The 27,829-nt window shown below is 40.8% G+C and overlaps 2 protein-coding genes across 2 annotated transcripts; one reads left to right on the plus strand and one right to left on the minus strand.

The window, feature by feature from the left end:
- Positions 1 to 823: 823 nt before the first annotated feature.
- Positions 824 to 15,406, minus strand: dbndd1 (dysbindin domain containing 1). Its single transcript, XM_070918463.1, has 4 exons — positions 15,376 to 15,406; positions 11,862 to 12,008; positions 7,110 to 7,247; positions 824 to 978 (listed from the first exon to the last, which is right to left on the minus strand). Exons 1-4 carry the CDS (start codon positions 15,404 to 15,406, stop codon positions 824 to 826), a joined length of 471 nt encoding a protein of 156 aa, XP_070774564.1.
- Positions 15,407 to 19,898: 4,492 nt separating this feature from the next.
- mthfsd (methenyltetrahydrofolate synthetase domain containing) lies at positions 19,899 to 27,511 on the plus strand. Its single transcript, XM_070903544.1, has 9 exons — positions 19,899 to 19,953; positions 20,307 to 20,410; positions 20,908 to 21,021; positions 21,080 to 21,193; positions 21,513 to 21,626; positions 21,758 to 21,848; positions 23,035 to 23,147; positions 23,580 to 23,705; positions 25,098 to 27,511. The coding sequence occupies exons 1-9, from the start codon at positions 19,926 to 19,928 to the stop codon at positions 25,821 to 25,823; spliced, it is 1,530 nt and encodes a 509-aa protein (XP_070759645.1). The 5' UTR covers positions 19,899 to 19,925; the 3' UTR covers positions 25,824 to 27,511.
- Positions 27,512 to 27,829: the final 318 nt, after the last annotated feature.

Here is a 27,829-nt window from a genome sequence, read left to right on the forward strand (position 1 = left end):
TGGCAATAATTCTGTGGGGCACTGTAAATACAATTCAGTGAAAGAAGTGCAAATGTTTCCTTTTAGGCAATTATAATAACAGCACACCTTCTTCATTAAGATGAAGAAGGTGTGATGGATAGAAAGAGTGTGGCCTCACTGACGTGCACTTCCACTGATTAAGTTACCTTAATTGTAGGCAACAGAAAAAGAGAAGAAAAGTCACATTTTCAAGCCAACACATTAAGTAATAGCCTCAGCGTGATATTTTACTTTGAGCAGTTCTGCTGATTTATGTTTCAGATCATATCCTGGTAATTCAATGTGAATCCCAGCATCTGAACTTCACATGGAAGCTCTAGCCACAAGCTGCGGACAGAATTTAGGAACCAATCTCGCTGTCCAGACTATTTCCCACCCTGAGAGGCTGTAAGGATGGAGGTGCTGTTAATATTCTGCTCACCTCATACCCTGTCTGTCATTCAAAAAACAAAGCTTAAAATCATCTGGCAGCCCAGAGTGCATTAAGAACCCCTTGCATGGAAAAAAAACTATGATTGTGTGTGTGTGTGTGTTTAAGAGAGAGAGATAGAGACAGAGAGAGAGAGAGAGAGAGGGAGAGAGAGAGAGTGTATGTATTGCACATCTCAACATCTTTAGTTAGAGCGTAGAGCACGAAGTCCAGAGTTGAACCAGAACTCGTCTGTTCAGCACCATGAAACGTTATGTGAGTGCACAGTGGCAGATGGGGGCCTCTTGGTCCGCGTTGTGTTCCCACTCTGGTTGTGTCTGGCTGGCTCTGGGTTTTCTCTCTCTCTGCGGTCCAGCTGTTTCACATCAGACATCACGGCTGCTTCGGCCTCTCCAGCTTCATTAAGGGCTCTGCGGTGTCCGAGTCGCTGTGGTGCTTTCTCTCTCGTGGGGTCTCGACTTTGCTGCAGCGTGTCCACGAGGGGGAGCGCATGTACCCACCTCTGGGCAGCACAGGCTGGTGGGAACCTGGGGAACCAAACACACCACTATTTGTTACCAACAGGAATCCAAAGTCCTGGCAGACATAAATATAGATGCAGCGTTTTTATGTCATATAAACCTACTAAATAGTTGCAAGATAGTTGCTGTTTACTTTTCTCCCAGCCATTAAAAGCCTTTAGTCTATGTAGCATACCTGCACACACACATACACACCAGCCATTTCTAGACAGGCCACAGATTGTAAGATTACCGGGATCACACTGATTACATTTTAGGGACATGTCTAAAGGGACATATAAAATGATTCACAAGAGTATTCCTCACACACAAAGCTGCTTTCTCTTTGTATAAACCAGGAAATATATAAATACCATAAACAACCTCTCTGCTGAAACTCACAACAACTTGGCCATCTTATACCGACTGTTTCTTTTGTTGTATTTTTAATATTGGCCACCAAATTTTTGATTTTTTTCTTTCAGTCCCACTTTGCACCACTTGGTGGTGATGTCCAACCTACTGGGAGGACAACAAAACAACAGAGGGAATGACTGATAGACAGCTGGTAACTCGCTCTGCCTGACATTGCCTATATCAGTCTAATGTTAGGTCTGTTAAGTGAAGGTCACACTCAGTACCTGGCTTATATATCTCCCTAAAGCCACATCCATATCCTCACTTACATTAGAGAGAGACAAAGGGAGAGAGAGGAAGGGTGAGGTAGAAAAGACATATTGATCTCAGAAGATTGATGGCGTCTCCACTGGATTTTAATGAGAAAGACAACAACCTCCTCAGCAGCATGAAGGAGTCTGCTGCAGCAAGCGTCATGAACACCTGCTGATGACTGCTTGTCGCGTCTACGTAGTTATATAAATGTGTGTCTGCCATGTGCACATTCTGCATAATGTGTGAGTGTGTGTGTGGCATGTAATTTTTGCATTCCTTGAGTGCATTGTTCTGATTTCTGTTTACCTGTTTTCGCCCTGACATTTGACAAATGAACAAGAAAATAATTGAAAAGCTCACACAGAAGAACATTTGCACACCTGAGGGATAAAGTAAGTACATACCTCCCCATAACATGCATAGATTTTCCCTTTTTTTCTCTCCCTTGGCTCTCTTGCTGTCACACACACACAGAGTACCCTGAGCTATGGGGTACTGTACTCTATTACTTCTGTGCTGCTGGCTGGCAGCCATTAGATTCTTCAGACAGCTTGTTGCTGCATAACTTAATGCTTTTGAAACAATAGACTCTCCTACAGAAAACCTGTGAAGGTACAGGGACAACAACTGTTGTAGAACACCAAATTTGTGACAATGTCCTTGTCTTTGAACCCATTTTAGGGAAACAGCACCTGTTTTATTTGTGTATGCTAATCCTAGCACATCCCAATTAGTGTTTGTGAAGTGGGGCAAGTAGTTTTCAAAGATGATAATCTCTAATGTCTTCAAAAGCCTGGAGCTGCCCCAAAGGCTGTGAGTTGACTGGCATTTGACCTTTTTACATTCAAAGGAGCTGTTCTATAAAAAGTGGTCTTGTGCTCCTACAGGATAAATCACCACTGAATGATCCAAGACAGAAAGCTGCACCGCCTCTCTGTGGGCTAGAATACAACATGCTTCACTTCCTTAGGAGGGACATCACTGCAGGTTTTCTATCTTTGACAGTAGATTGGAAAAAAAAATACTTATTTTGCTGGTGTTTGTTGTAGAGTTGTTTTTCAAATGAGATCTTTCTGTCCTCCACCACAAACACCAAACATAAACTGTCAGAGATGGTAACCTCTTGGGAGACACTGTCTATATAATGCAGTCAAACAATGGGAATGATACATTACATGCTGCATAGTAAGTAGTAGTAGTAGTATGAGCGGACAATGAGTTTCTGTTTCTGTTCCTTATTTTCTGCATCACTTCATCCCTTCACATCCTTGGTCAAATACCTGCTCTGAAACAACTCATATTACTTGAACATGAAAAACAAAATCAACCATACAGAAACACAATAGGTTATAGTCCGCAGTGTCATCAGTTAAAAACCCTGTTACCGCTCCAACGACAAAGAGGCCAAAGCTATGCCTGTGGTAGTTTTTCTGGGATGTGGGTAAACTTTATGGTTCATCAAGCTCATTTGAGTGAGAAACAAAGAGCAAACCTACTGGACAAAGTCAGCCTTTTGTTGTGTGCCTTCCAGAAAGAGAGGCTTGATGAATCTCTAATTAGTGTATGTTGTCGGCTCTCTGGAATTTAGCTATGAAGTAAAACTCATCATGTTCACTCATTTTGGTTGAACCGTCCCTGAAAGAATGATGATCTGAATTAGGCTTTAAACTGCCAAGTAGCTGAAAGTTGAAGAGAGGAACATAGGAATTGACAAAGGGAAAATGGAAAAAGACAGACAGCAGAGTAAACAAAACAAACAAGACACAAGCATCCATAAATAATGTGCTAGTGTAGTTACTCAGATTATGGTAACTGTTTAAATGGATTTGAAGCACCAGGCCTTGTTTCCAGCAGGGAAAAGTGAATTATTCAGGAACCTACATTTAGCATGAACTCGCTCACCCATCTTCTCCCTCTCCTCTCCTCTCCTCACTGTACTTCCTTTAACCTCTCCCTCAACGCTTACATGGCATCCACACAGTGGCACACACTCAGCATATTCACATAGAGTCTACTGCTCACAGAACACAGCTCAATACTAACACATTTACAATGCAAACGTTGACACAAATTAATTAAATTGCAGTCCTTAAACCAACTTACACTCATTATACTGTCTTTGTCCCAATTCAGTTAGTAATATGTTGCTATTATAGTTTCAGCAGGGTTGTTCAAGACAAAAATCATCTTGCATGAAATTACAGGGCTGAATAATGAGGGAGGTTTTTAGGGAATCCAGATGAAACAGAACAGCTGGTCCTCACAGCTGATATTTGTGCAATAATTTGGTGTTTGGATAAATCATTTCTCTCCCACACATGCACGCACGCACGCACACACACACACACACACACACACACACACCCCACTGTCATTGTGTCATTGTCTGCACAGCACATCTGCATGGGACAATAGAAAATGTTTGTTTGTGTGAAACATATACTTTCGCTGTTTTAGATGATCTAAAATACTGTTGCAGAATTAAGAAAAATTTATTTTCATAATGACAAATTTATATGCGACAGGGCAACAACTCCGTATGGTGGAAAACAAATCGAGATTTAGCATCCTATAGTATCTCCTACACAATATATCAGATGTTCGATGGACACTTTTATCAACAACTTAAAGCACCTTAACTTGCATATAATTACTGGCACATTCAGCTCCAGTGATGTTCAAACCACTGGGACAGTTATGTCTTTGGTGATCATATGACCAATATCTGGGATTGTTATCCTTCCTCTGTACAAGCCAAACTGAGTCCGACAGAGAGAGAGAGAGAGAGAGAGAGAGAGAGAGAGAGAGAGATTGGGAATGACGGATAAAGGCAAGCTAAGAGACGGAGGGAGAAGTAGAGGAGGATTGTGTCTGTGGTGAGCGTGAGACAAAAACAGCTCACAGGTAGAAGTGAGAGAAGCAAGTTGAAGAAAGGCGCTGCTCAAAATAATACATCTTATGTTGGAAGGTTGAAGACTTTCAACAAGGAAGAAATGTTTGCCACATTCTCAGATGGCAATCTATTTTTATTCAGGTGATTTTTGCAGGTGAAAATACAGGAGTGAATGACACAGGTTATTATGAGGTTATCATTTGCATCTGAAAATGTCATTCTGAGTGAGCAAACATTGAATCCTTGTTGAGATTTAGTTTTTCTCACAGATCTCAGGCTGTGTAAATGAAATCATTTAACACCATAACAGTGTGTGCAGCTGTGTAGTATCTCCTGATAGCAGGACTTCATCCTGATTGACAGAAGGCAGAGCAGCGGAGATGAGGCCTTGGATTGGAAGCCTCTTGGCTGCTGCATCTCCTGCAGTTGGCTACTGAAAAGCAGCTGTGGTCAAACAAGAGTTTGAGGAAACTTGGTGTGGTTGTGTCGGAGAGCACAGTTGGAAAGGTTGGACAAGCTAAAACTGTTTATTCTGCTTGGCTGTGGAACATGGGGAGGTAAATGTCATATACTAGTATTACTTACAGACTTGTAAACACTGCGGCACCAAACAGCAGACTGACACAGTCAGCGACTAGCTGGTGAACATAGTGGAGCGCTTAGCTGCTAAAGAGCCTGATATTTCTCTCAGGAGTTGGTAGAGACCAAAAATAGAGCTAAAAGAAGTGAGATACTGGACTGCACAAAAAAACTGCTATTGCAGGTTTAAATAAATCTGTTCCTATGATCTAGTGTTGGTATAGTATGATTACCACACCATCATGGAACAAACCTGTCTTACACTACAGTTGTCTTATCACTAGCAGCAGTGAGAAATAAAGTGGGTGAGCCTTAATTAAGAATCCTCACTGTGTAAATTATAAACTGGACCGTTTTCAGTTTTAGTTTTTACTTGAGCACAGAGTACTCTACACTCAACGATGCACAAGGTTTTACTAAGAAACAAAGAAAATGGTTATCGCATAAGATGCGCCCCTGCACTAAGAGCTATATAACATCTTTAATCTAAATGATTGGCTGTGGAGCTGAAGACAGCAGCATATCGCACAGATGGCCCAATGGGACCATAACTCACCCATAACAAGCTGTGCCATGATATGGAACATTAGTAATGAACAGAAAAGAGAAGGAAGGGAGATAACGATGTTGTTGAAGAAGGAGGAGATGCTATAATAAGAAATCTAAGAGAAAATAAAAGTGATAGCAGCATAGAAAGAATATGAGGAAAACCCTGATATATAAGTTTTAAAATGTCTGTCTCCCCACTAGAGTGAAATGTATGTCCTTACATACAAAATCGGTTTCGTCCAGCACTGTGCTTCAGTGGATTCAAACAATATCTCTCTGCATACACATGTGATCAACCTCCACCTTTAGGTTCTCTGTTAAGTCACTGCCACAATGTGACCATCATGACCATGTCAGCCCTGTCACTGAATGTCTGTTTTGAACTTATTGTGTATTCTCAGCCAAACAAAGTATGAGGGTTGGTCACACCCCTAGTTGATGACAGCATCACAATTGAAAGTCTGACATGTTTATCAAGGAAAGTTTGATGCTTTAAACGTTTTGACAGTCCATGTATGGAATATACGATGTTTGAAAGGCACTGTATAAGCGGTGTCAGTGGCCCTTTAAGTCTTGAGCTGGCATGAAATCCTGTGCGCATGCTGAGAGGCAGGAGTGTCGGAGGAGGAGAGAGTTCACCGTCCGCATGCAGGATGAGGCTCCCAGGTCATAAATAAAACATGGCAAAGATTTTGTGCTTCATTTTACAGAATCATTTTTATCCCGTACCTGCCGCTGTGACACACATGCAGGGTGAACTGTCTCTGCTCTTTAATATGCACATGAAGCCCATCTACCACATTTGATTAATTTGGCTCAACACAACATTGTTTCCTTTCTTTCCTACTTTCAAGAATGATTGATAGGATCTAAATAAAATTGTTTCTCATAAAAATCGACCAGAGTGAGACCATTTAAAATGTTTAAGAGCAGTTTATCCATGACACTGTGAAATATGTTTCTGATGAGTCCCTGAAGAAGTCACTTCAAATCATTATGGCTCAGCAGGCCTGTTTAGGACCCTGCTGGGCCATAACTATATGAAACTCACACTCACACACACACACACACACACACACACACACACACACAGGTATTTGTCACTGAGTTGAGGTAAAGGAATGCAAGGAGGACATTTAATTTGGAAAATGCTTTATGTGCAAGTCACTAACCCAACCAAGCTTTTTTAAAATGAAGCTACAGGGCAAAAGAGTGGAAAGAAAATGCTAGCACACGACATGGCTCATAATAATTTGTGATTTGTGTTAACACTTGCATACATTAAAATATGTGCATGTCTCATGGCTCAGCAGATCTGCCTGCACACCTAAACGACACATTTGAAATGTTAAGTGCATGTATGTAAGTGCATGGTCTATTGCTTGCAGTGTACATGTGCACATTATTTACATTTTTGTGAGTCTTTGTGACCCTTGAGTGAATCGTTGTTTTCATTAGGCCTTACCTGCTGGGGACTCATTGTGGTTCTCTTCATCAGAGTCAGCAAAGACTTCAGCCAGCTCCTGATCCGACATGTCAGTCAGCTCAGTGAGATCCAGGAGGTCAAAGTGGACCTCCAAAGAAGACACACTACTCAGAGGTTCTACAAGCCAGAGAGAGAAAACAGGAGAATTTGGGAGATTAACTCATATTTGCTGGCAGTGCAGAAGAAAAGTGGATCATTAAAATGAAGTGTGGGAAGTGGCACTACATATATTCTGAAGACACAGCCCATCATGCAATGCCGCTCTTGAATCTCTTTCATTGTACTCGCTCTTGCTGCACTATTGTGAAATTGATTTCAACATAGAACATTTGTACTCTTTTATCTGTACATCTCTTGTAAAGCTGAGTGTTCTCTACTTCAGAAACATTTCACACACAGTAGCTTTCTTGAATCTACCTCTGAGCTCACCACTGTATCAGTGAGCGTCTCTGTTTCAGCCTGACACCTGTGTGTTTTTGAAACAAGAGCTAAAGTCAGTGGAGATGAAAATAGCCAGTTCTTTAACACACTGTGACCTCCATCTTTCTCCCGGGTGTGTTGCACCTGTTCATTTCTGCACAAGCCTCTGATTCGTCGGCAGGCTGCTGCACACAACATGTGGTGTGCATTGACGTGCCAGGCTTAGCATTCCAATCAGGCTGCCTACAAAGCTTAAATCTCAATGTAATGTATGTAAAGTGAAATTTATTCAAAGACTCTGTAATACATACATAAAGCCTAGCAAGGGTCCAGGAACATCTGCTTGTCTCCGCATCACCCAAGTTAGGAACCAATTCTGTGTAACAGAGCTGAACTAATCTACCATTATAGTGAGAAAGATGTTTGGCGGCTGCACTGCAGACGGAGGTGTGTTCGTATTTCGTTACGAATCAGTGGACGCCTGCCTGCCAGGCAACATCAAGTCTGAACGGAGCACTTTATTGGGTGTTTGTGGGCATGACCTTGTGGGGAAAACAATGGGTTACGTGACAGGTTGAAAGCTGTTATTATCATATGTTGTTTGCCTGCTGTTTTCCAGGCTGTTTAAGACAATGCTTCAGACTGAAGAAGCAGAGCCTACTATCATGCTGCTGTTTGTCTGCTGCTACTTTTAAGTCCCAGCATTGTCCACCTGATAGAGCACATATTGATTTAAAAGAAGACTGATTGTCATGCTGAAGTCGGTGGCTGGTCATTGTGCCTCGTTTCAAATATATTAAAAACACTCAACACCAGAAATGCCAGGGGACACGTGGAATGAAAAATAAGGAAGCACGAACAATGAGAGAATACAAATAAGAAATGAGTGATGAAACTTCAGTCCTCATGAACCATCTTTAACTAAAGGCGACCAAGACGATCAAAGACCCACCTCACCTGTCCTCTATTTCACCCTAGACCTTCTGCTCTACCGTCCAGTTTTACTGTCATGTTCATATCCAGGACAGGGTCACATGCCGGCCATGACCCAGGTAGATATGACATGCATGAATATTCACAAAGCCACAGTGACCGTGTGGCCAGCATATAAATGCTCCGCAGGAAATTATGTTAGAAACCGTAAACGAGAAATAGGGAGAGAGAATGACAATGAAGATGAGGGAAGACAAAGAAAGGTGAAAATCGCAGTAAAGAGAGGATGGAGGTGATAGTGCCTTTTTAATTCTCTTTAAACCTTTAAGACAAATAATAACTACATGAGCTACATGAAACTTCATTAAAGGGTTAAGATAGCCACTAACTCCATTATCACACCATTAACCACTGCACCACATATGATTAAACAGCAGCAATGGAGAGGCTCAGCAGTCAACATGCAGAAGTATTTCACATCCAAAGCTTTATTTTCTAGGTCTGTTGTCTGATAGGTGTTGGTTGTATTCAGTGGAGAAACACTGCAATATGCAATTATTGGTTGACAAGAATCACATAGAACCTGTTTGTTTTTATTCATTTCATATTTTCCATCACTTCAGATTGCTTCTTGACTGTGTTTGTGAATATATTTTACAGGAAGCTACCTGCTTATACAGCTATCAGTCTTTTTGACCCCCTTTTCAGGAAGAGTGAAGAAACTGGAGGCAGTGAAACAGGGAGGCTGGAAATTGTGGAGGAGGGGATGAAGAGAAAAGAGGAAGAGGCAGAGAGGCAGAATGATGAAAGAAGAGAGAGAGAGATGAAGCCACGTAGTAAGGTAAATGTAAAAGAAATTGAGGCAAAGGCAAGAAACAGAACGATGAAGAGGAAGGAAGGCGTATAAAACTGCATTATTCTCTGCAATTATTTTCGATTGGTTACAAGGTTATTCCCATTCTGCTGTGCTTGTTTTTTAACCACCTCTCCCCATCTCTTTTTTCCTCTCCCACACCCTTTCTTCTTGAATAATTGATCAGTACGTTTTCTCTCCCAGGCAGACACACTGAAACAACTGCCTCCATCTCAAAAGCCAATCAGGGGAGCTCTGAGACGCCAGTGGGCAGGACTGACAATAGAGAATTCATGCTGAGACAAAAAAAACTGAGGACTTTGTGCCTGAAGCAGATGGATGGATGGAAGACCACCGCCTCTTCTTACAGCATACAGCTTGGTGGCCCATAAAGTCGAATTTGTGTGTTCTGATCCATTTTGACTCCTTCTTGAAATATCTTTCAGCATGCTCTTAATCTCACACTTAATATGTATGCCTTTTTAGTTAATGTGTGTGAAATAAACAGCCCTCCAATTCACTGAAGAGTAATTGTGTTTTCTTTAATTCAGAATATCACATTGTTTGCATTCTGTCAATTTGATTTTCTATAAAAAAGGTTTTCTTTTCATTTTCTTTCCCGTTCCTCTCCTGCATGTAGAAAGGTACAGATAAATTCAACTGACGGAACAAAGAATAGGGAGGAGTTCACATTTGGGAGAAGAGATAAGAGAGCAGAGCAGGGATGCGTCTTGCATGCTGGCTGTGTGTAATCCCCTTCCCTCACTACTGGCTCATTTGAGGTCATCAGTCCAGCCTGAGCAGCTTGTAATGACGTCTGACTCTGATGGAGCGAAGACGAGATATTTAGATAGCATCAAACAAGGAATGCCAAAAGATTTTCTCCCTATACAACATATTCTGTTGCAAGTGCTTTTTCCTCACAGTGACTGAGCCCACAGGCACTCGTCCTTTCACCACTTGATAGTTTTAATCATTAACATTGTAACCCAGTCCAGTTACTTTATGTTGCATTGTTTCCTAATCAACAACTGACAGGTAACTTTGGGAACGCAAAGTACAGACCAGTGAGCACTTGTCGCAAAACTCTTCTCCAGTACATCATGCTTTATTCACCACCATGATGATGGCAAGTTAACCGAAAATGTTAGATGAATAAAGCATGGTTTACTGGAGACGAGCTGTGTGACATGTTTTAATTTAAGCTGTAAAATAAGATGTCAGATGTGTTTTTAACCCCACATTTCTCTGTTCCTCCCTTTGACTCGTGTTTTCTGCTATTAGAGATCAATACAAGCAAACAATATACACCTTTTTCGCTCTCTGAATAGTAAACAGCAGTCACCATGCATTTTTAATCTTCAATTCCTGCACATCCACCCAACAACAATAACAAAAGGCAACTTATCCGCACTGCAGTTTTATGTGGGTTTGTTGTTTTTCAGTGATTAAGTTGCCACAAACCAACTGACAACTTGCTCTTATCTGGGATATTAAGATGTTGTCTTTTTAAAGTAGGCTGTTTGCATAAAAAATAAATGTTGCAGATGAGTCCGGATCAACTGAGGTCCCCCTTTCTGGAGACAAAATTGTAGCACTGGGAAGGAATTTGTTTCTGTGCCATTCAAGATGAAGCTGCAATGTGGCTCTGTGGCACAAAACTTTAATGAATAATCTCCATAAAACTCATAGAGCAGGTAAATTTGACTCCTGATGTCTCAATGATAGTGGTGAGAATTAATGTACTGTAATAAGAGGGATGATACTTTTGATTACGTGTTCTCTCAGATGTGAACAATTGAAGCAGCAGTGATCTTTCACAGCCCTCATACTGTTAGCTGACCTGTCAGGTGGGCACAGCTAGTGGGTCACATTAACTCACAGAGACACAGACGTTAGCCTCTGAATGCGCTGTCTCTCTGAGTGTTTAGTTAGTGGAGCAGATAAAGGCTGCCTTGTCACCCATGTAGCCTCAGTATCCGTCTCTGCGGCTCTGTGCCCTGGGCTCTGAGTGAGGCACGTACAGGGAGGGCTCTGTATGGGACGGATGCACAATGAGTCCTTTCAACCAAGGCTAAGCTGCAGTGGTCTCTGAGAATGTGGGACCAGAATACCTAAAATAGACAGTGATCATTCAGGGGGTTTCAAGATCAGAGAGGCTCAACCTGGACTTAGATAGTCCAGAATTATACGTGTGAAATGTGTGTAACTAATGCATTAGTGCTCCACAGGATTCACACAGATTCATTATGTGTTACTATATTTTACTGTGGATTGATCCAGTAGTGACTGTCACTGATAAGACACTCTTTTAACAGAAGCAGGATATCCTCTGCCCGCCTTATTTAACATTCCTCATTTCCTTCTATATTGGAGACACTTGAGCAAGTGCACTATTGATCAGGTATCCTGCTTAAGGCATTTTCCATTCATAATTAGCCCGTGACACCTCCTTACCACCAATGAATATTCATCACAGTTTCACATATCACCCTACGTTCACCTCTTCCCCCCCAGGTACTCACGTCGCTTCTCAGTGATATGTAGCAGGCTTGCTGTGTGCCCAGACAGGCCGCCCTCCTCCCCCTCCCCTGCTGGGTGCTGGAACAACTCCTTGGATAGGTCACCTGAGCTGGAGGGCTTCAGCAGCTTCTGGATGTCTTTATTGGGCTCTGTCAGGACACACAGAAACAGAGCGTGAGAGGAAGCACAGAGAATAAAAAGGCGGATATACTGATCATAGGTTTTTAGATTTTTAATAAAAGATCACATTAGAGATGCTGGCTGATTTGCACTACTTAACTTCCTGTAGATCTCAGGTCTAGATCTTACACAGAACAATTTAAGGCAGTAAAATCTGCAGTAAAATCTGCAAAGACACATCTTGGGGTAATGAAGGGGATGAAATCATTTAAGAGATTACAGGTACTGATAGAAGTCATCGTTTGCTCCAGTGCCAGTCAGTCATGTTCAGTTATTATCCTCCTTGTGTACCCAATGTTGTGTTTTCAAACTCAATTACCAAATCTAAACCTGACATGAGTCCCCAGGTAACTGCACCACCTGTCCATGTAATGCTTGAATATCTCAATTTTACTCTTTGTCCATTTTTCTTTCAATACATACAATTCAACAGTTGTTACATTATTGTCATTTAAATGTTTTCTCTAAAGAAAAGGCACTCTGAGAGCCTGGTCATGCTCTTCACTCATGCCAGCTGGAAAAAGAAAACATCTCAAACATCCATTCAAAATAGAAAAACAAGTTCACACAGACTATTAACAAAGTCTGAAAATAGAAGGGACTTAAAATAGCATCCCTTCAAATGCAGGAGAATGCACCAACTCTGTTCACCTGGTTGACACAGCTGAAAACACAGCGGGGTATGTGGTGAGGCTGACTGAGGTAAGGACAGGAGCACAGAAGTGATGCACTTTTAATTGAAAGAATACAGAGAATTATAATTACAACATAAACTACCTCAATTTCCAAATTACAGGAGGCTGAAATTCCTCTATGTGATAGGATGATATGATGATTGGTTGCTACAAATCAATGTTGGATGAAATCATACAATAGATTTATCAACAAAGTAAAGACAACTACAGAACTATATTTAAAAGGAAATTATAACAGAAGAAAACTCATCTGGAGTGCAACATTTAGCAAAAATGATGGCAGTATGGCTTTTTATATGATAACATGCAGAGCGGATGGAAAGTGGTGTGGGAGTATAGCAGCATCCTGATGGACCAGATGGCTGGTGAGGCCATTTCTACTTGCAGTATGGTCCTCGACAGTTGAATTTCTCATTTTAGATGTAAAGTGTGTTACAGCCAAAGCCAAGCCAAAACATGATGGATTCTGATTTTACCCTGAGACTCTCAGTGTTCATTGCTGGCTATTGATTGATTTCCCCCAGCGAGGAGCCACACAAACCAAAAGAATATAACGTTTCTCTGCTGTTATGAAGAAATGTTTGTTCAATATTTGGACTATCGACCATCAAATTCGGTTTTCACTTCCATCACCTACTTCAGCAAACACTGATTTTGTAGAAATCATGCTGGATTACTGTTCCTGACCATTCTACCATTATTTTGAGATCATTTATCATCCATCCATCCAAGATCTCCATTAACCCTAAAATCAACCTTTTTCCAGGGAAATGTCATCACAAGAGTACTGGGCTGTTGAGGTTGCAGCACCATTAATAAAAAAAGCACATTTACCATGTTTTCATGAGTTATTTGAGTTCTATCAGGAATACACATGGCTTTACTGTATGTCACATAAAGAAATTACTGTTTTAGACCATAGATACACATACCGTCCAAGACATAAACAAATAAACCCAAAATGAATCTCTCAGGATCACCTGTGTAACTACACAGGTTCCTGCTGTTCTGACTATACAGTTTTCTCGTTTTGTGCGCTCATATATGCCCCAATGTTTAGTATTTTGGTGGAAGATGAGTCTGGCTCTCAGCGACGATGTTAATCGGTGACAGAAGAAAAGAGCTTTCGAGAAAGTCACAGTATTATCCGCATGTAAAGGAGGACATGTTTACCCAGATGGCCTGATCTATCCACCACCTGCCAAACCGGCTGCGAAGACACTGCAAATATAAGTCACTGTTGGCAAAAGATAGACGGCTATCAGAAATATGGTCTTTTCAGGCAACGGCTGACCCTGTCTCAAGCTGTCAGCCGTGACTGTCTGTGAATCATCTAACCCTAGATAGACAGACGGAGAGGAAAGGAGAGAGAGAATGATATTCTGTATGTTTGCCAAAAGTTGAATCAAACTCAGTGTCTTGGTTCAATAAATCAATGTTTGTAGCGCAGACAGGAGGGATTAACATCCCAGCACCCTTTTCGCCAGGTCATTCATTGTGCGTACTGATTGCTCTCTATCTTCTGTACTTCACAGTAATGCTTGTTTATTTTACAATATACTCTGCAATGGTCTTTTTGGTGCATTTTCTAGCAACATTAATACTAATCCTCACAAGTAGGGCAAGAAATGGTTTATCTACTGCTAATTTCTTAATTCAGAGTGGCTGTTGGTTTAGAACAGCCACAATACAAACACTGTTATCCAGAAGTCACACTTTGTGACCCTGTCCTGTGATACATCATAATAATGACGTTCATTCTAATTCAATCCCATCATAATGAACAAATAATATCCCAGTTTATCATGGGCAGCTCATTCTGGTGGTCAGCGTGGACATGTAGTGTATGTAAACAATGATAAGTGGAACAAAGCCATGGCAGGACAAAAGCATCCCCCATAAAAAAAAAAATATTACTGCTGAAATTGCAACTTATAGTGGCTGCAGAGACATTGTTTTGCCCCAAGGTACAATAGAGTATTAAAGCAACATATTAATAGTGGTTGAGTGAACACTGCAGGTTCAGAGGCAGCTAATGTAACATACTGACAAATAAACCACCCTTCTACTGCTTTGCCTCACTTTGTACGTTATGAGTTGCATATCTTTCTATTTATCAAAGCCAATGTTATAATCTGTCCTACATGGATATGTCATTTAATACAGTTAAAATTATCAGCCCATTGAATGTTTAGATGTTAGTGGATGCAATAGTGGAGCACTGAGGACTGAGCAGTGCTACCACACAGCAGCTTCTCTGGATGGCCTTTACACAAAGGCCATATGCGCCCACTATTGTGCTGCAATTTGTATTTCATCAGTCCAGCTTTTGCATGGTTGACCTACAGTGTGTGGATATGAAAAGAACCCTCCACAACTGGATCCTATATGGGGAAAATTATCAAAGAGTCCTGGTGCACTGCTACATTTAAACCTATAAAAAAACCTGTAAAACATACATATCAAGGACCAACTCTACTAGACAATCTTGACTAGACAAATAATGTAGAGACATGATTCAAGAGCAGCTCCTCTGACAAATATCATTCAGTCCCACCATTGAGAAAGTGTCTGTACAATTACAAACATCTTGAACATGCATCTTGAACAGAGAAAAGAAAGAATAGAAAATGGCTCTTACCTGGGCTCCCTGCCCCTCCCTGTGCCTCCATGCAGCTCATCCGAGAGTGTCCTGCTGTTCACCACACCAGCATCGGAGAGTGGAGGAGACAAACAGGGAGGGAAGTAGGGAGAGGCGAGGGGAGAGTGTGTCTGTGTGTGTGTGCATGTGAGAGAGAGTAGGGCGGGACGGGTAGACACAGCGAGACCTCGACTCTCCAAAGACTCCCTCCTCCTTCTTTTTTTGTCCTCCTCTGTTCTAGATTTCCCAAACAGGTGATGCTGGTTTCTCCTCTCGCACAGCCCACCTGCCCCACTCTGCCATCAGAGCTGTCTGAGTGCTGCACTGCCTCACAGAGCGCGTCCACCACAGAGAGGGAGGTCTGGGAACAGCGACATCACTGCAAATTTCTAAGCCACTTGGTTTAGTAAATGCAGCATTGTGAAGCTTGGCTTGGTATACAGAATACACAGAGAGAGAGATCCAGAGTAAAAGAGGGAGAGGGAGAGAGAAGAGAGGGGAGGGAGGGTTGAGCTGGCAGCCTGCCCAGGCAGACAAAGAGAGAATGGGGTGTCAGGGAGGTTTATGGACCACTGGAGGGAGGAAATTGTGTGTGCGCCTGTGTGTGAATGAGTATCCCTGTGTGTATGTGCACGGATGTGGCATAACAATTTGTGAATATACTTGAAGGCAAGTTGTTTAATGATGATGATGGGTCAGTTCATGTCAAATATACACAGCTCAGGCATGGTGCCTGGATGACAGCAAGGCAGATGATTAAAAGAGGCAAACACAGGACATACAGGTGTAGAATCATGAAAAATAATAAATACACCCATCGTGGAATTACTTTTCTGTGAGCCTTAATGGAAATCTGAATGCCATACCTTCAGAAAAGCAGGAAATGGTGTGCCTCTCTGCTGAAGGGAATCTGTTGGTGGGGCTCGCCCTCTAGTGGTGGGATCTGACACCTTTAAGTAATCATGTGATTATGCTGCCATGCCAGAAAACCACCACAAACCACAAACTCTACCACCATCAACAGAGTGGGCTCACAGCCCTCCATCTACGTCTGTGACTAGAGTCCACCAGAGGCAATAACACAAAGAGTAATTTTAGCTCCTTTCTAGTTAGAAAACATTATTATTTGGCCCCCAAAATAAATGTTATGGAGTATCGATTAGATTTGGCAACTTCATAAATCCCCAGAGGGGAAACTAGTTTGGTTGCACGTGCATAATGACAAATAACAAAACAGACTTAAGTCAGACAGGCCACAGCAGACAACAAACACATGCCATATCAAGTCATTTGTTTTCTGTTATCTTACATTAATGGAATTGGTTTTATTAGGGTAATGGAAGGCCAGGAGCCGGCCTAGCCATTAAATTAAGAACAATGTAAACACAATAGATCTCTTAATTGGAAAAAAAAAAGTTGAAGTAGTTATCCAGGATAAATCATTGGCTAAGATTATGGATAATCCACATTTAACATTTTCAATTTGATTTTGCTGTTTTCAAAGTAACTTCAAACCAGCAGGATGGATCTTTGCACGTGTGTGTGGTAACAGACCTGCGTGATCAGCTAATAAACTGTGTTAGAGACTTTCAAACTTTTGTGAAATCATTTAGAGAGCACAGCAGTTGAACTTGTTCACTCCTGTGTACTGCACAATTGTCCACCAAATGTTTGTTTACGCTCTCTTGGACAGAAGTGGCATGTGAAAGAACTTTTCCACACTGACCGACATCTTTGCCACATTAGGATATCATGCAGTATGGAGCAATACTGGATTTGCATTTAACAAAATCACAGAGCAAAAGCAATGTTTGTCCTTTACATTTTAGAATATTTAATTTGCATGTTGACATGTCACAGCAGGAAAAGCACAGGTGTAAAACAAGTGATGGCTGAATTCCATTTAGCTGCTTCAGTTTTAGGGTCCTGGTGTTGTTCATGCTGGCTCACTGTGGTGGATTTCAGGGGCAGTTGAATTAAACTGAGCCATTGTTAATGTTAACTAATGTTAATTTAATTAAAAACACCTGCACTTTTCCTGCTATGACACTTCAACATGTCGGCTGTTCCACAGAAATTAAACTGGTAAAATAAAATTGAACTTTTACATTTAATCTGAAACATATTTACAAACAAGAAATGTTACAATTGCAACTTTGTCATCTTTTTCAATTTGCTTGTTATATACATAAATGTAATTTTGTTGTTGATATTTTGCCTTTTTAATTCTACAAATCGCTTTTTAGAGTTTGTTTTTAAGTGTTATCAAAATTGAAATTCTCATATGTTTTTGTAAGTTTTAGATTGTATGATGTAAATAAGTTAAATTCACTTTTTCTTCATTTTTTATCCAGTTAAATACAGATGTGACAGTTATGTATTAAAGTTATTGTTACAAAGAGCCTTATAAGTTCACAAGTATAATGTTTTTCCCCCCTCGCGTCTTCCCTTCTGATAGCTCCATGTATAGAAGAGTGCTCACCAGCAGGGGAACACACTCCTCATTTTCTCAATACCAGGGAAAGACTGTCAAACAGCTCTTGTTCTCCGAGCCTTCTGCCTTCACTGGGATATTTCAGACCATCTGCGACTACTTGAAAACCGCCACAAACACAACCGTCCACTGGAATTTCACTGCAAAGTCCTGACCAGTATGATTGCGGGAAACATGACTCAGGCACCATGAGGGCCCACGTGCAGAGGGTTAATGTGATAATTTCAGGGAGGTAAAGTACACTGTGTAGAGATGCGGTTCTTTCATGGGACTTTGGGAATGCAGTGTCCAGAAGAATTCAGGTGAAGATGGTGGAAAATATAGAGATGATAGAAAGTGGTTGGACATTATATTTTTATAATAAATCTCTGCTGTTCAGTTACTGGGCTGAACAGCATGTGACATCTAAAGGCCTGCAGGTGGTGCTCTACTTTAACTGAGTTACAGTAAAATTTAAGAAAATGTTGTGGCGTAGTGTCGTTTAAAGAAGAGAGAGAGAGAGAGAGACTGTGTGTGTGTGCGTACATAGCTTGGTGACTTGACAAACTATCTTAAAATCTAATAAAAACTAAGCAAACCAGCAAAACCAGTACTGGGAAAACAGGGTTTCAACAGAGCTTGTTGTGGCCTTTGAGTGGCATTACAATGTGTTCCTCCTTTCTCCTTCAGTTTCAACTGACCACACAAGGGAGGTACTGAACACATCTGGTGAAGGAATGTTGAATTTCTAAATGGAAAAAATGAATATGAGTGTCCTTGGTGGTGATATGCCCAATATTGAATTATTTATAATGACTACAAGAGCAACTATTCTGAGCATAAATCTTGACCTGAAACCTGAATCCAAATGTTCAGATTCAAAATTTCTCTGCTTTCATCTTAAAGCCTGAAGAACTATGACTTCATATAATGAGTAAATGACAAAAGGCTTACAGTGGCTGGGGATCCAGATTTAAAAAGCCTTTGAGTAGCCACATTTTCAGACCACACTTTACGCGATTGCTATCATGTACTGTATCCTCTCCTGGTGCTCCTCAGAGCCCACTCGTGTTTCCCCACATCTTTACATTATATCACTTGTCTGTCATTACATCCCACACATTCTATGTTCATCAACAATTACAGACTACCAACAATTACTGTGTCATTCAAGACCACCAGCTGTCAGGCAAGACCAACAATGAACCACAACCCCATCCTGCTGGTTTGTACTCCACAACAGATGCTGAATTGGTCCCTACCTCAACAGGGGCACTGCCTATCCTCTTCCTCCAGCTATAATCGTCTCAGTTCTGGACTCCTGCAAATCCATGTGGCTGGGCACCTCAAGTATTTGCATCAGCCCTTGTAAGAATGCTCCATCCCACCCTTCAACGTTCCCATGTCATCCCCTTTAATCCCATCACTGGCTGCCTGACTTGAACATAAAACCTTCTTGATCTAGACTTTAAACCAGCTTGACCAGCACAATCCCAGATATCACTGTTACAGTCTGGCTTCAAAAGGCTATTTTAAGTTGGTTTCAGGGTTAGGGTAGCTTGCGTTTTCACAAATGCATTGTTTGCTATGCCTATGCAAATGAAGTTGGTAATGTGAATTTATCAGGTCAAAGTGTGCTTAACCACCACTAGAAAACACACTTTTTTTGTCTTCTCTAAAGCACTTGGAATTGCCATGTTGATGAAGTGTGCTAAACACACTTAAACTTGCCTTGCCTAGTAGCCTAGAGGTAGGAGATGGAAGAGCAATTCAGTTAAACAAAATTAGACATATTCACGTAAAGAACAGGTATTTCAAACCTGTGCTTTAATACGCTGTTTTGTTCAACGTATTTTCGCCGACGTTTGGTTGCCTGGCAGTTTCAGGCCTTACACAACACGACGCCTTCGGTTTCGCGTTTTGTTAAGATTGACCTTCCTGTGGCGCCGTAGAAATGATAAACACTGACAAGCAGCTGTTCTTCGGTATTATGTTACAGAGCTCACGTGTAAGACTTTACTGCGTGTAGTGTAACCGAGTGTTTAAGAAGAGACTAATTTGTATCACTAATAACACAATGGAGCCCGTTATAGAGATAAATCCTGGTAGGTTAAATGTTCGTGACATTTGTTCTGACGTTAAAAATGAATGTCGATGCATGCGAATGTGGAGCAGTTGTAAATGTTTAGCTAGCTTGTTAACTAACGTTGATTCGTCTTGCTTCACTTTGAATTGGTCATAAAGCCTGTTCCCTTGTAGAGGAGACTAGTCTGTATCGCCAATAACATAATGGAGACTGTTATACAAATAAATCTTGGTAAGTTAAATGTTCGTGTTGTTTTCTTAAATCGTTCAAAGTGAATGTCGATGCATGCTAATGTGGAGCAGCTATAAACGGTTTGCTAGCTAACATTGCTTCGTCTTGCTTCACTTTGTGTCTGTTCCGTTTTCTCTCCAGGGGCGTCGAAATGGGACATCCGTCAGAAAGTTTGGGACTACATCGAAGAAAATAATCTGGCCAATTTCCCAAGGCCTGTTCACAACAGAATCCCAAATTTCAAGGCAGGTTTTACAATTTAATTGAAGGAGCAGTTCAGGACCAACCCAGCGTTGCGACGTAGTTGTGACCCAAATGAATACACTGGCAACTGAACTGTTATCTCAAATATACATGGTTGACATTGCTGTCTTGATCAGATATCAGTTATTTTCCATCATTTATGTTTTATTCATACAGGGTGGTCTAGTCTAGTGATATTTGTAGTATATATTACAAATATGAGTACAAACAAGAGAATAAAACACACATTTTTTATATTTCAAGCAAATGGCAGAGATGGCAAACCACACACTCGGGTCAAGTCACATGTTAAATGATTGTAAATAACAGATATTTAAGAAAATACATGCTATTATAGGTAAAAACATTGCTACAATAATGACACCAGAGTATCGGGTTTGCCCAGCAGCTCTTGACTGATGTTCTTGAATTATGAATGATTAATGGCTGTTCTGTCTGTGCATCTATGCGCGTCCTTCACTGTGTACTTACTGGCCAGGGTGCAATTCAAGCATGCGACAGGCTTGCAGACCTGCAGGAGTTCAAGTCCAGCCAGACAGTCAAAGTAAACCCAGACAGACCCCAGCAGCAGGCACGCTTTGTCACTCTGGAAGTAAGTTGCTATTATCAAACTATCATCAACCCTTATGACCTCCTCTCCTCTCAACCAGGGTGCTTTTACAGCCTGTGCCAGGGTGTCTGAGCTGCAGGTGTTCACCCAGGCAGCTGAGGTGAAGGTGGATCCTGATAAACCTCTGGAGGGTGCCCGGCTGGCAGTGCTACAGGTAGCATTGCACTGCAGTGGGAAAAAACACCAAGAACAAGAGTGCCTCAGGCTGTATTACAGAAATGTGTTTAGTCTGTCTTGTCTGTTTTGTAACCATGTCAATTTGACCTTCATGTGGGAGTTTAAATTATTAAGATGTGTTAGAAATCATCATAAGAATTATTTAAGAAGAATGACTACAAATCCTCTATTAGACCCCAGATCTTGCTAAATAAGTTTACAAGTTTCTGTACTACACCCTCATTTAAGACACATCAATGCTTTGCGTCTAATAACTGTAAACGTCTGGTGGCTAATTTTTGGGATAATCTTCGCAGGCGCGGAAAACTTTATTGGTCCCAACTCCTCGTCTTCGCACCGGTCTTTTCAACAATATTACTCCTCCCCAGGGGGCCAGCAAAGAGCAGCTACGCATATGCTCTTCCTCTCAGGTTTGAACTTGCTGATTTTACATATTTTGATTAACATTTTCACCCAGAATTCCATTATGATTCATAAACCCCCAACATTTAACATATTCCTATTTTTCTTCTCGTCCTGCCTGCTGAACCTCTTCCTTCAGGGTGTGAAAGACTTCAGTGTGCCTGTTGGCCTGGATGCAAAAGTGAAGGTAGACCTGGTGGTGGTTGGCTCTGTGGCGGTCTCAGAGAAAGGTATCTGTTAGTTGGCATTTCCACCAACGGTTCACCACTTCATACCAATTCAGTTAAATACTGGGAGCCTAAAGATTTAGCAAATTTACAATTTTATGTTTTTTTATAATTATGGTATAATTAACATGTGCTGTGAGCCCAAGTCCAATTTTACCACACAGACAATAAAGTATATAAAGTCTAACAAAAAACAGATTAAAACACACTCCACACCCATAAATAAACAGTAGTTGAAGCCACATGTGTGGCCTGTATTGTTGCTGATTTAGAGAAATTACATTTATTTCAGCTTGAACACTAACGACTGGTAAGAGTTTATGTGCAGCAGAATCCTCAGTATGTTATTCCATCCTATACCTGTGTGTTGTGCAGTGTGATGAACATCACAGTGTCTATGGGCAGCAGAGTTTGACTCTGTGACCAAAGACTCAGAGTCTGTTATTAGATACTGTCCCTGCTAAACCAGTACTGAAGACTAGGAATTATATCCTGTAAGGGTTGTTTATTACACTGTCACATGACTTGCCCTTTCAGTCTCCTGTCATTTTCCACAAAGGTCTTGAGTCATATTAAATATTGTGTGGTGATCATTGCATGTGTTTCTAGCCCACTGAGGCACCAGGACACCCTGTCAGGGAGAAGAACAGAAATGAGAATGAGGGCAGATGTGCATAATCAGATCCATTTCGCTCCTTGTGGGTTCTGCTGTGTTCTGCCCTCCATGTAAATTGTCCCATCACTCACAATGCATTTTGATCCTCATTTTCAAAATGCCTGAGGTAACTGCTGCGGTGAAACAGACATGTTTACCATAATGCATACATCTCCAAATAGCTCCAAGTCTACAACACCACATGGTTCTCATGAAGCGTTTGCTGCACAGGGTCCCTACATGTTCCCATCAGTCTACATTTCATTAAGTAATTTTTATGAATTGAAAACATTTCTACAGCCGATGCCATTATGTATGTCAGTGTGTTATAATTCAGTGCAGATTATAGATTAAAAATCCTCTGTTTTTAAATGATGAATGTGCTGCAGATGCTGGTTATTTCTGATTTATATTCATAAAGTGGATCTATGATACAGTCCAAGCAAGAAAATACGACTGTTATTCTCTGTATCTCATAATGTAAAACCTGCCTTTTTAAAAAGAAGTTCTTATGGCTCCTGTTTTCTCCTGCAGGCTTTCGGATTGGAAAAGGAGAGGGCTTCGCTGACATGGAGTATGGCATGATGGCCTCAATGGGAGCTGTGGATGAGTCTACTGTGGTGGTTACTATTGTCCATGACTGCCAGGTGAGTTTACTCATTCACCAGACTAGAGAACATGTTGTGTCATGGGACTTGATTGTTTTTTTCATCTTGCTCAGTAGAGGTTAGATTATCATTTACGTAAAGCTATCTGCGCTTTAAGTCACTTTATCAAATATAAACATCACAGCAGTAAAGATATCACTTGTTAAGTGTTGCTTGTTATTTCCACCGTCTTGAGATAAAATTATATTTTCATCTATTATGTATATTTTTTTCAATTCAGCAGTTTGCCATGTAGTGTGTAAAATGTCAAAAATAAGTGCCTGACATAAATTCCAAAGGTCATCAACTTACACCAATACACCAATGTGAGTACACTCATATTTTAGAAATTGTAACTAGCAAAAGTAATAATTTTAACTTGAAAATATGATTTTAAACAAATCCTAATAATTGGTGTGTTTGTGTTTTCAGGTGATGGATATTCCAGAGGAGTTAGTGGAAAGTCATGACCTGACTGTTGACTACATCCTCACACCCACCAGAGTTATTAAAACTGATTGCCAGATCCCCAAGCCACAGGGAATCATCTGGACTAAGGTAAATTTAAATAACTTTTCTTTGCTGTGGCTTGTTCTACTGTAAGTCCACAATACAGACCTATAGTACATGAGATTTAAATTTCAGGTTTATTTGATTTTAAGGTTGGTTCCATCCATGATTCAATCCTTCAATTCAAATGTAATGTTTTAATCAGAATCAGAAATACTTTATTGATCCCTGTGGGGGGGGGGGATTAATATTATAATATTAAAATGGATTAGTCTTATGAAATTCTTTTAATGCAAAATAGTATGGAGGCAGGAGAGGTCAGCTTCAGACTAAGGAAATAAGCATTTGGCAGCTAAAAAGTGATATACAAATAAGATAATCTTTACAGAATCAGATTAGAATAAAATGTCAGCAGATCATTTTGTTTATAAAGTGTATGTGTGCCAATTGTGCTGTAACTTGAACTGCAACAGCTATAACCTTATTGTACAGAGATGCTCAGAGCGCCTAACAAAATATTTAGCCTGCTAAATAGCGACACTGCCCTCTGATGGACATGTAATGACACCACACCTCATCAGAGGACTCATATCTGCTCTGCTTCTGTATGCATTTCATTCTCTGAACTATGATAATTGTCACAGTATTACTCTTTTTGTCTTATTTTCTGTTCCCTCATTTATTCAGTAATAATAACAAAATGAGTTAGGGTTTTATATTTTTTTATATACAGTACATACAGTAAGTATATATACTCAATACTTAATAACCAGCTATAAACACAAACGACTGAAAAACATTGGGGAAAAAACAGCCAAAAAACAATAATTGGTTAACTGTGTGTGTGTGTATCATTTTTAAATCACTGGCAGAGAGATGCCGTGTGTTTTTCCACCTGATAATTTGTCTTTAATCAGACATGATGGGGACAATCTTCTGAACATGTGCAGCGTTTGTGTGTAACCTCTGGGTTCCTTAAGACACGCTTGTAAGTAAACAGGACCCAGTGACCTCACTGGCAGGAAGGCCATGTCTGATCATCAAAGGCTGCTCTGCCCAGCCAGCTTGGCTCTGCAGGGGCAAAGGAACGACGGGTCAAGCAGGCCAGTGTAAAAACAATAGCCCCGTATATCCTTTACAGGACTGGTTAGCATCAAAGGCTGCCAACACACTTAAACGCCCAACAAATCAAGAGAACAGTCTTTATTTTTAACTGCTTGGGAAGTGAAATGTCCTGCTGCTATAAAGATAGTTATTACTGTAGCACAGGCTGTTAGCAGGATGGAATAATACCAATTCATTTGTCAGCTTTCGTTTTATTAATTTAACTCATCTGTGGATATGGTGTGTTGGCTCAGAGCAGTACTATTTGTTCGCTCTGTGTGACTGACACCCCACCCCTTTCAGCCTTACTGAGCCTGTCCGGTTTTGTGTCTTCAGCTGGACACAGAAAAGCTGGAGAAGATCCCCATCCTGAAGAAGCTGCGTGCTCTGGAGGAACAGGCCGGAAAGGATGTAACACTCGGGGCAGCTCCTGCTGCAGCAGAGCCCGGTCTGCAGACAGGTCAACCCAGAAGGCAAACCAGACGGAAGCCAAGGCAGAACACACAGCAGGATGCTGAGGGAGAATCCAGACAGGAGAAAAGAGCAGAGCAGTCCGATCAGAAACCCAGACAGCGCCCAGCTAGGGTGAGGAAAGAAAGCAGAGGAGATGGCAGAGGAGGCAAAGAGGGAGAAATCAACGAGAGAGGAAAGGGCAGAAGTGGAGGGAACATTAAGGAGAAAGGCCCAGAGCAGGGTGGAAGTGAAGTCATGTCTCAACGTAAGCTCCCTCTGAGTGTGACCACAGTTTACCTGGGGGGGATCCCTGCAGGGCTGCGTGTTAGTGAGCTGAAAACCGCTCTCAGAGAGAGGGAGGCCGCCCCACTGAGGCTCACCTGGCAGGGAGCTCAACACAGGGCCTTCCTGGACTACAGCAACCCTGAGGCTGCAGAGCAGGCCCTGGAGGCCCTGCAGGGTCTCAATCTGAATGGTCACAATCTGCAGGCTGAGCTGGCCAAGAGCCAGAGGGGAGGCAAGAGGGCCGGTCAGTCTAATAGGAGGCCAAGACCGTCAACAGTTCCGAAATCTACTGAGAGTGACACCAATGAAGTGACTGAGCAGTAACAGCCATAAGCAGCCCAATAAGTATTATTTGTGGAGCAACGTTAAATGCCTTAAGAAGAGTTCAGGTTTTTTCTTTTTTTTATATATCTGGATTTGTTGACCTCAGTTATATGAACCTTAGACATCTAAAGTGACTGCTACGGCTAATGAGCTTAACAAAATATGGATAAAATATGCAATTGCTGAATCCCAGCATCATAAAGCATTTCACTGGAAAAGTATTTTGTACATATCATTTCACAATATTATCACTACATCTGTGTGCCTTGTTTATTCACACACACCTCCTTCTCTGTGTGTCTCCAGAGCCTTCATTCCTTGAAGGTGCTTTTTTGGTCATTCTTAGAGATACACAGTTAGTTATTTCCCTTTGAGACTGTATGTACAGTATTTTGTTGAGTAGGTTTTATTTTCACAACCAACTTTAATTACCTCCTCTGAGAAGGTCATGTTTTCAGACCCATTTGTCTGCTTGTCGGTTATTTTTACAAACATTTAACAAAGGTCATGAGCCAAAGAAGAACTGGTTAGTTTTTGTTGCAGATAGTGCCACCATGTGGTCATTATTCACTTCATACAATCCTGATGATCCCTGACCCATTAAGTCTAGTAGTAAAATGACTAGTTCGAACCTTTTTTACATCCATATAGGCCACACCAATATTTGACCACACACATTTTCTATCTTTTTGAATATTTTTGCAAAACACATTTTTCACTACTCAAATTAATTTCATCCAATCTTCACAAAATCTGTAACATTTGAATGACCCTAAAAACATTATGTTTTTCATATTCCATTGCTAAACTGTGAAATAAATGTGGCCAATTTGACATAAGTTGCCATAAATCTTTAGCATATTGTGCAGTTTTAACCAAATTTAGAAGACGTGAACATATTAGCAAATTGTTATGCCATTTTGAATACAGACCGCAGCAATAAGATGCATTTAAATAGCCATAATTTTGTCACGAGGATTCTGACTCAGTTGAAAATCTGCACAATTCGTCCTTGCATATAACCCAGAACTTGAGTATTCTCTAAACATCAACATGATTGTCTATCAGTGTATTTTGATTTTGATCTGGATCTAGAATCAGATTATAAACATCTAAACCTATTTTATTTAAAGATAACCAATTTAGAGGTTTGAGCTTTTGTTTTTTTGGTTTCTACTTGCTGAGGTTTTTTTCTGAATATTTTGGAAATAGACATTGTACATTTAAGCAGTGATATTTGTACCTTTTCATTGATAAAAAATAACATTCATGGCATTCTGTCTGGGTCAGTTTGAGTATGAAGCCATTTGCACCCTTTAACAGAACCAATATGCTACCATGAACTGTTCTAGTGTTAGTGCATCTGTTTGTAACACATTATAACATTCTCTACTAAAGTGTTTGACTGTACTGGTTCGGCTGAGTGTCTTAGTGTTTGATTTTGAGAAATATTTGAGGGATGGCGCATCTTCACATTTTTTTAGATTAAAGAAATTGTACTGATTGTGCTTTTTAGAGTTTAAACTGCAAACTCTGAAAAACCTCAACTCCTACATCGTCGTAGTCCAGTTGTAACAAAGTCTGTTACCCCTCAAACTATCCGTACAAATAACAGATTCTTCTGCTCAAGAGGCAGTAGTTAAAGGTTAGTTAAAGTTAAACTTATGCATGATATCTCACACCACGGATTGGAATACGAATACAAATAAATATTTAAACTATGAATTGTTTTAGCTGTTAAATTTGTGATTTAGAGCAAACTGTGTATTATGTATCCAGTTAGTGTTTTCTTGACGGGTAACGCGTCATTTTGAACAGCTCTATTTGCAGTAGTAAACAGAACAAGAGTTTAAGTCAAACTGAAATACTAAGAGTAGCACAATACAAGCCACTCATCCAGACTTATGCACCCAATAACCTGCTTCTTTTGCTGTGTCTTTCTGCGACTATTACCTGGTAACTGATCACTCTCGTGTCAGTCTGCAGCGCCAGACTGAGTGTCCTGT

The sequence above is a fragment of the Enoplosus armatus genome, chromosome 1 (genome assembly GCF_043641665.1).
Source record: "Enoplosus armatus isolate fEnoArm2 chromosome 1, fEnoArm2.hap1, whole genome shotgun sequence".
Classification (NCBI taxonomy): Eukaryota; Metazoa; Chordata; class Actinopteri; order Centrarchiformes; family Enoplosidae; genus Enoplosus; species Enoplosus armatus.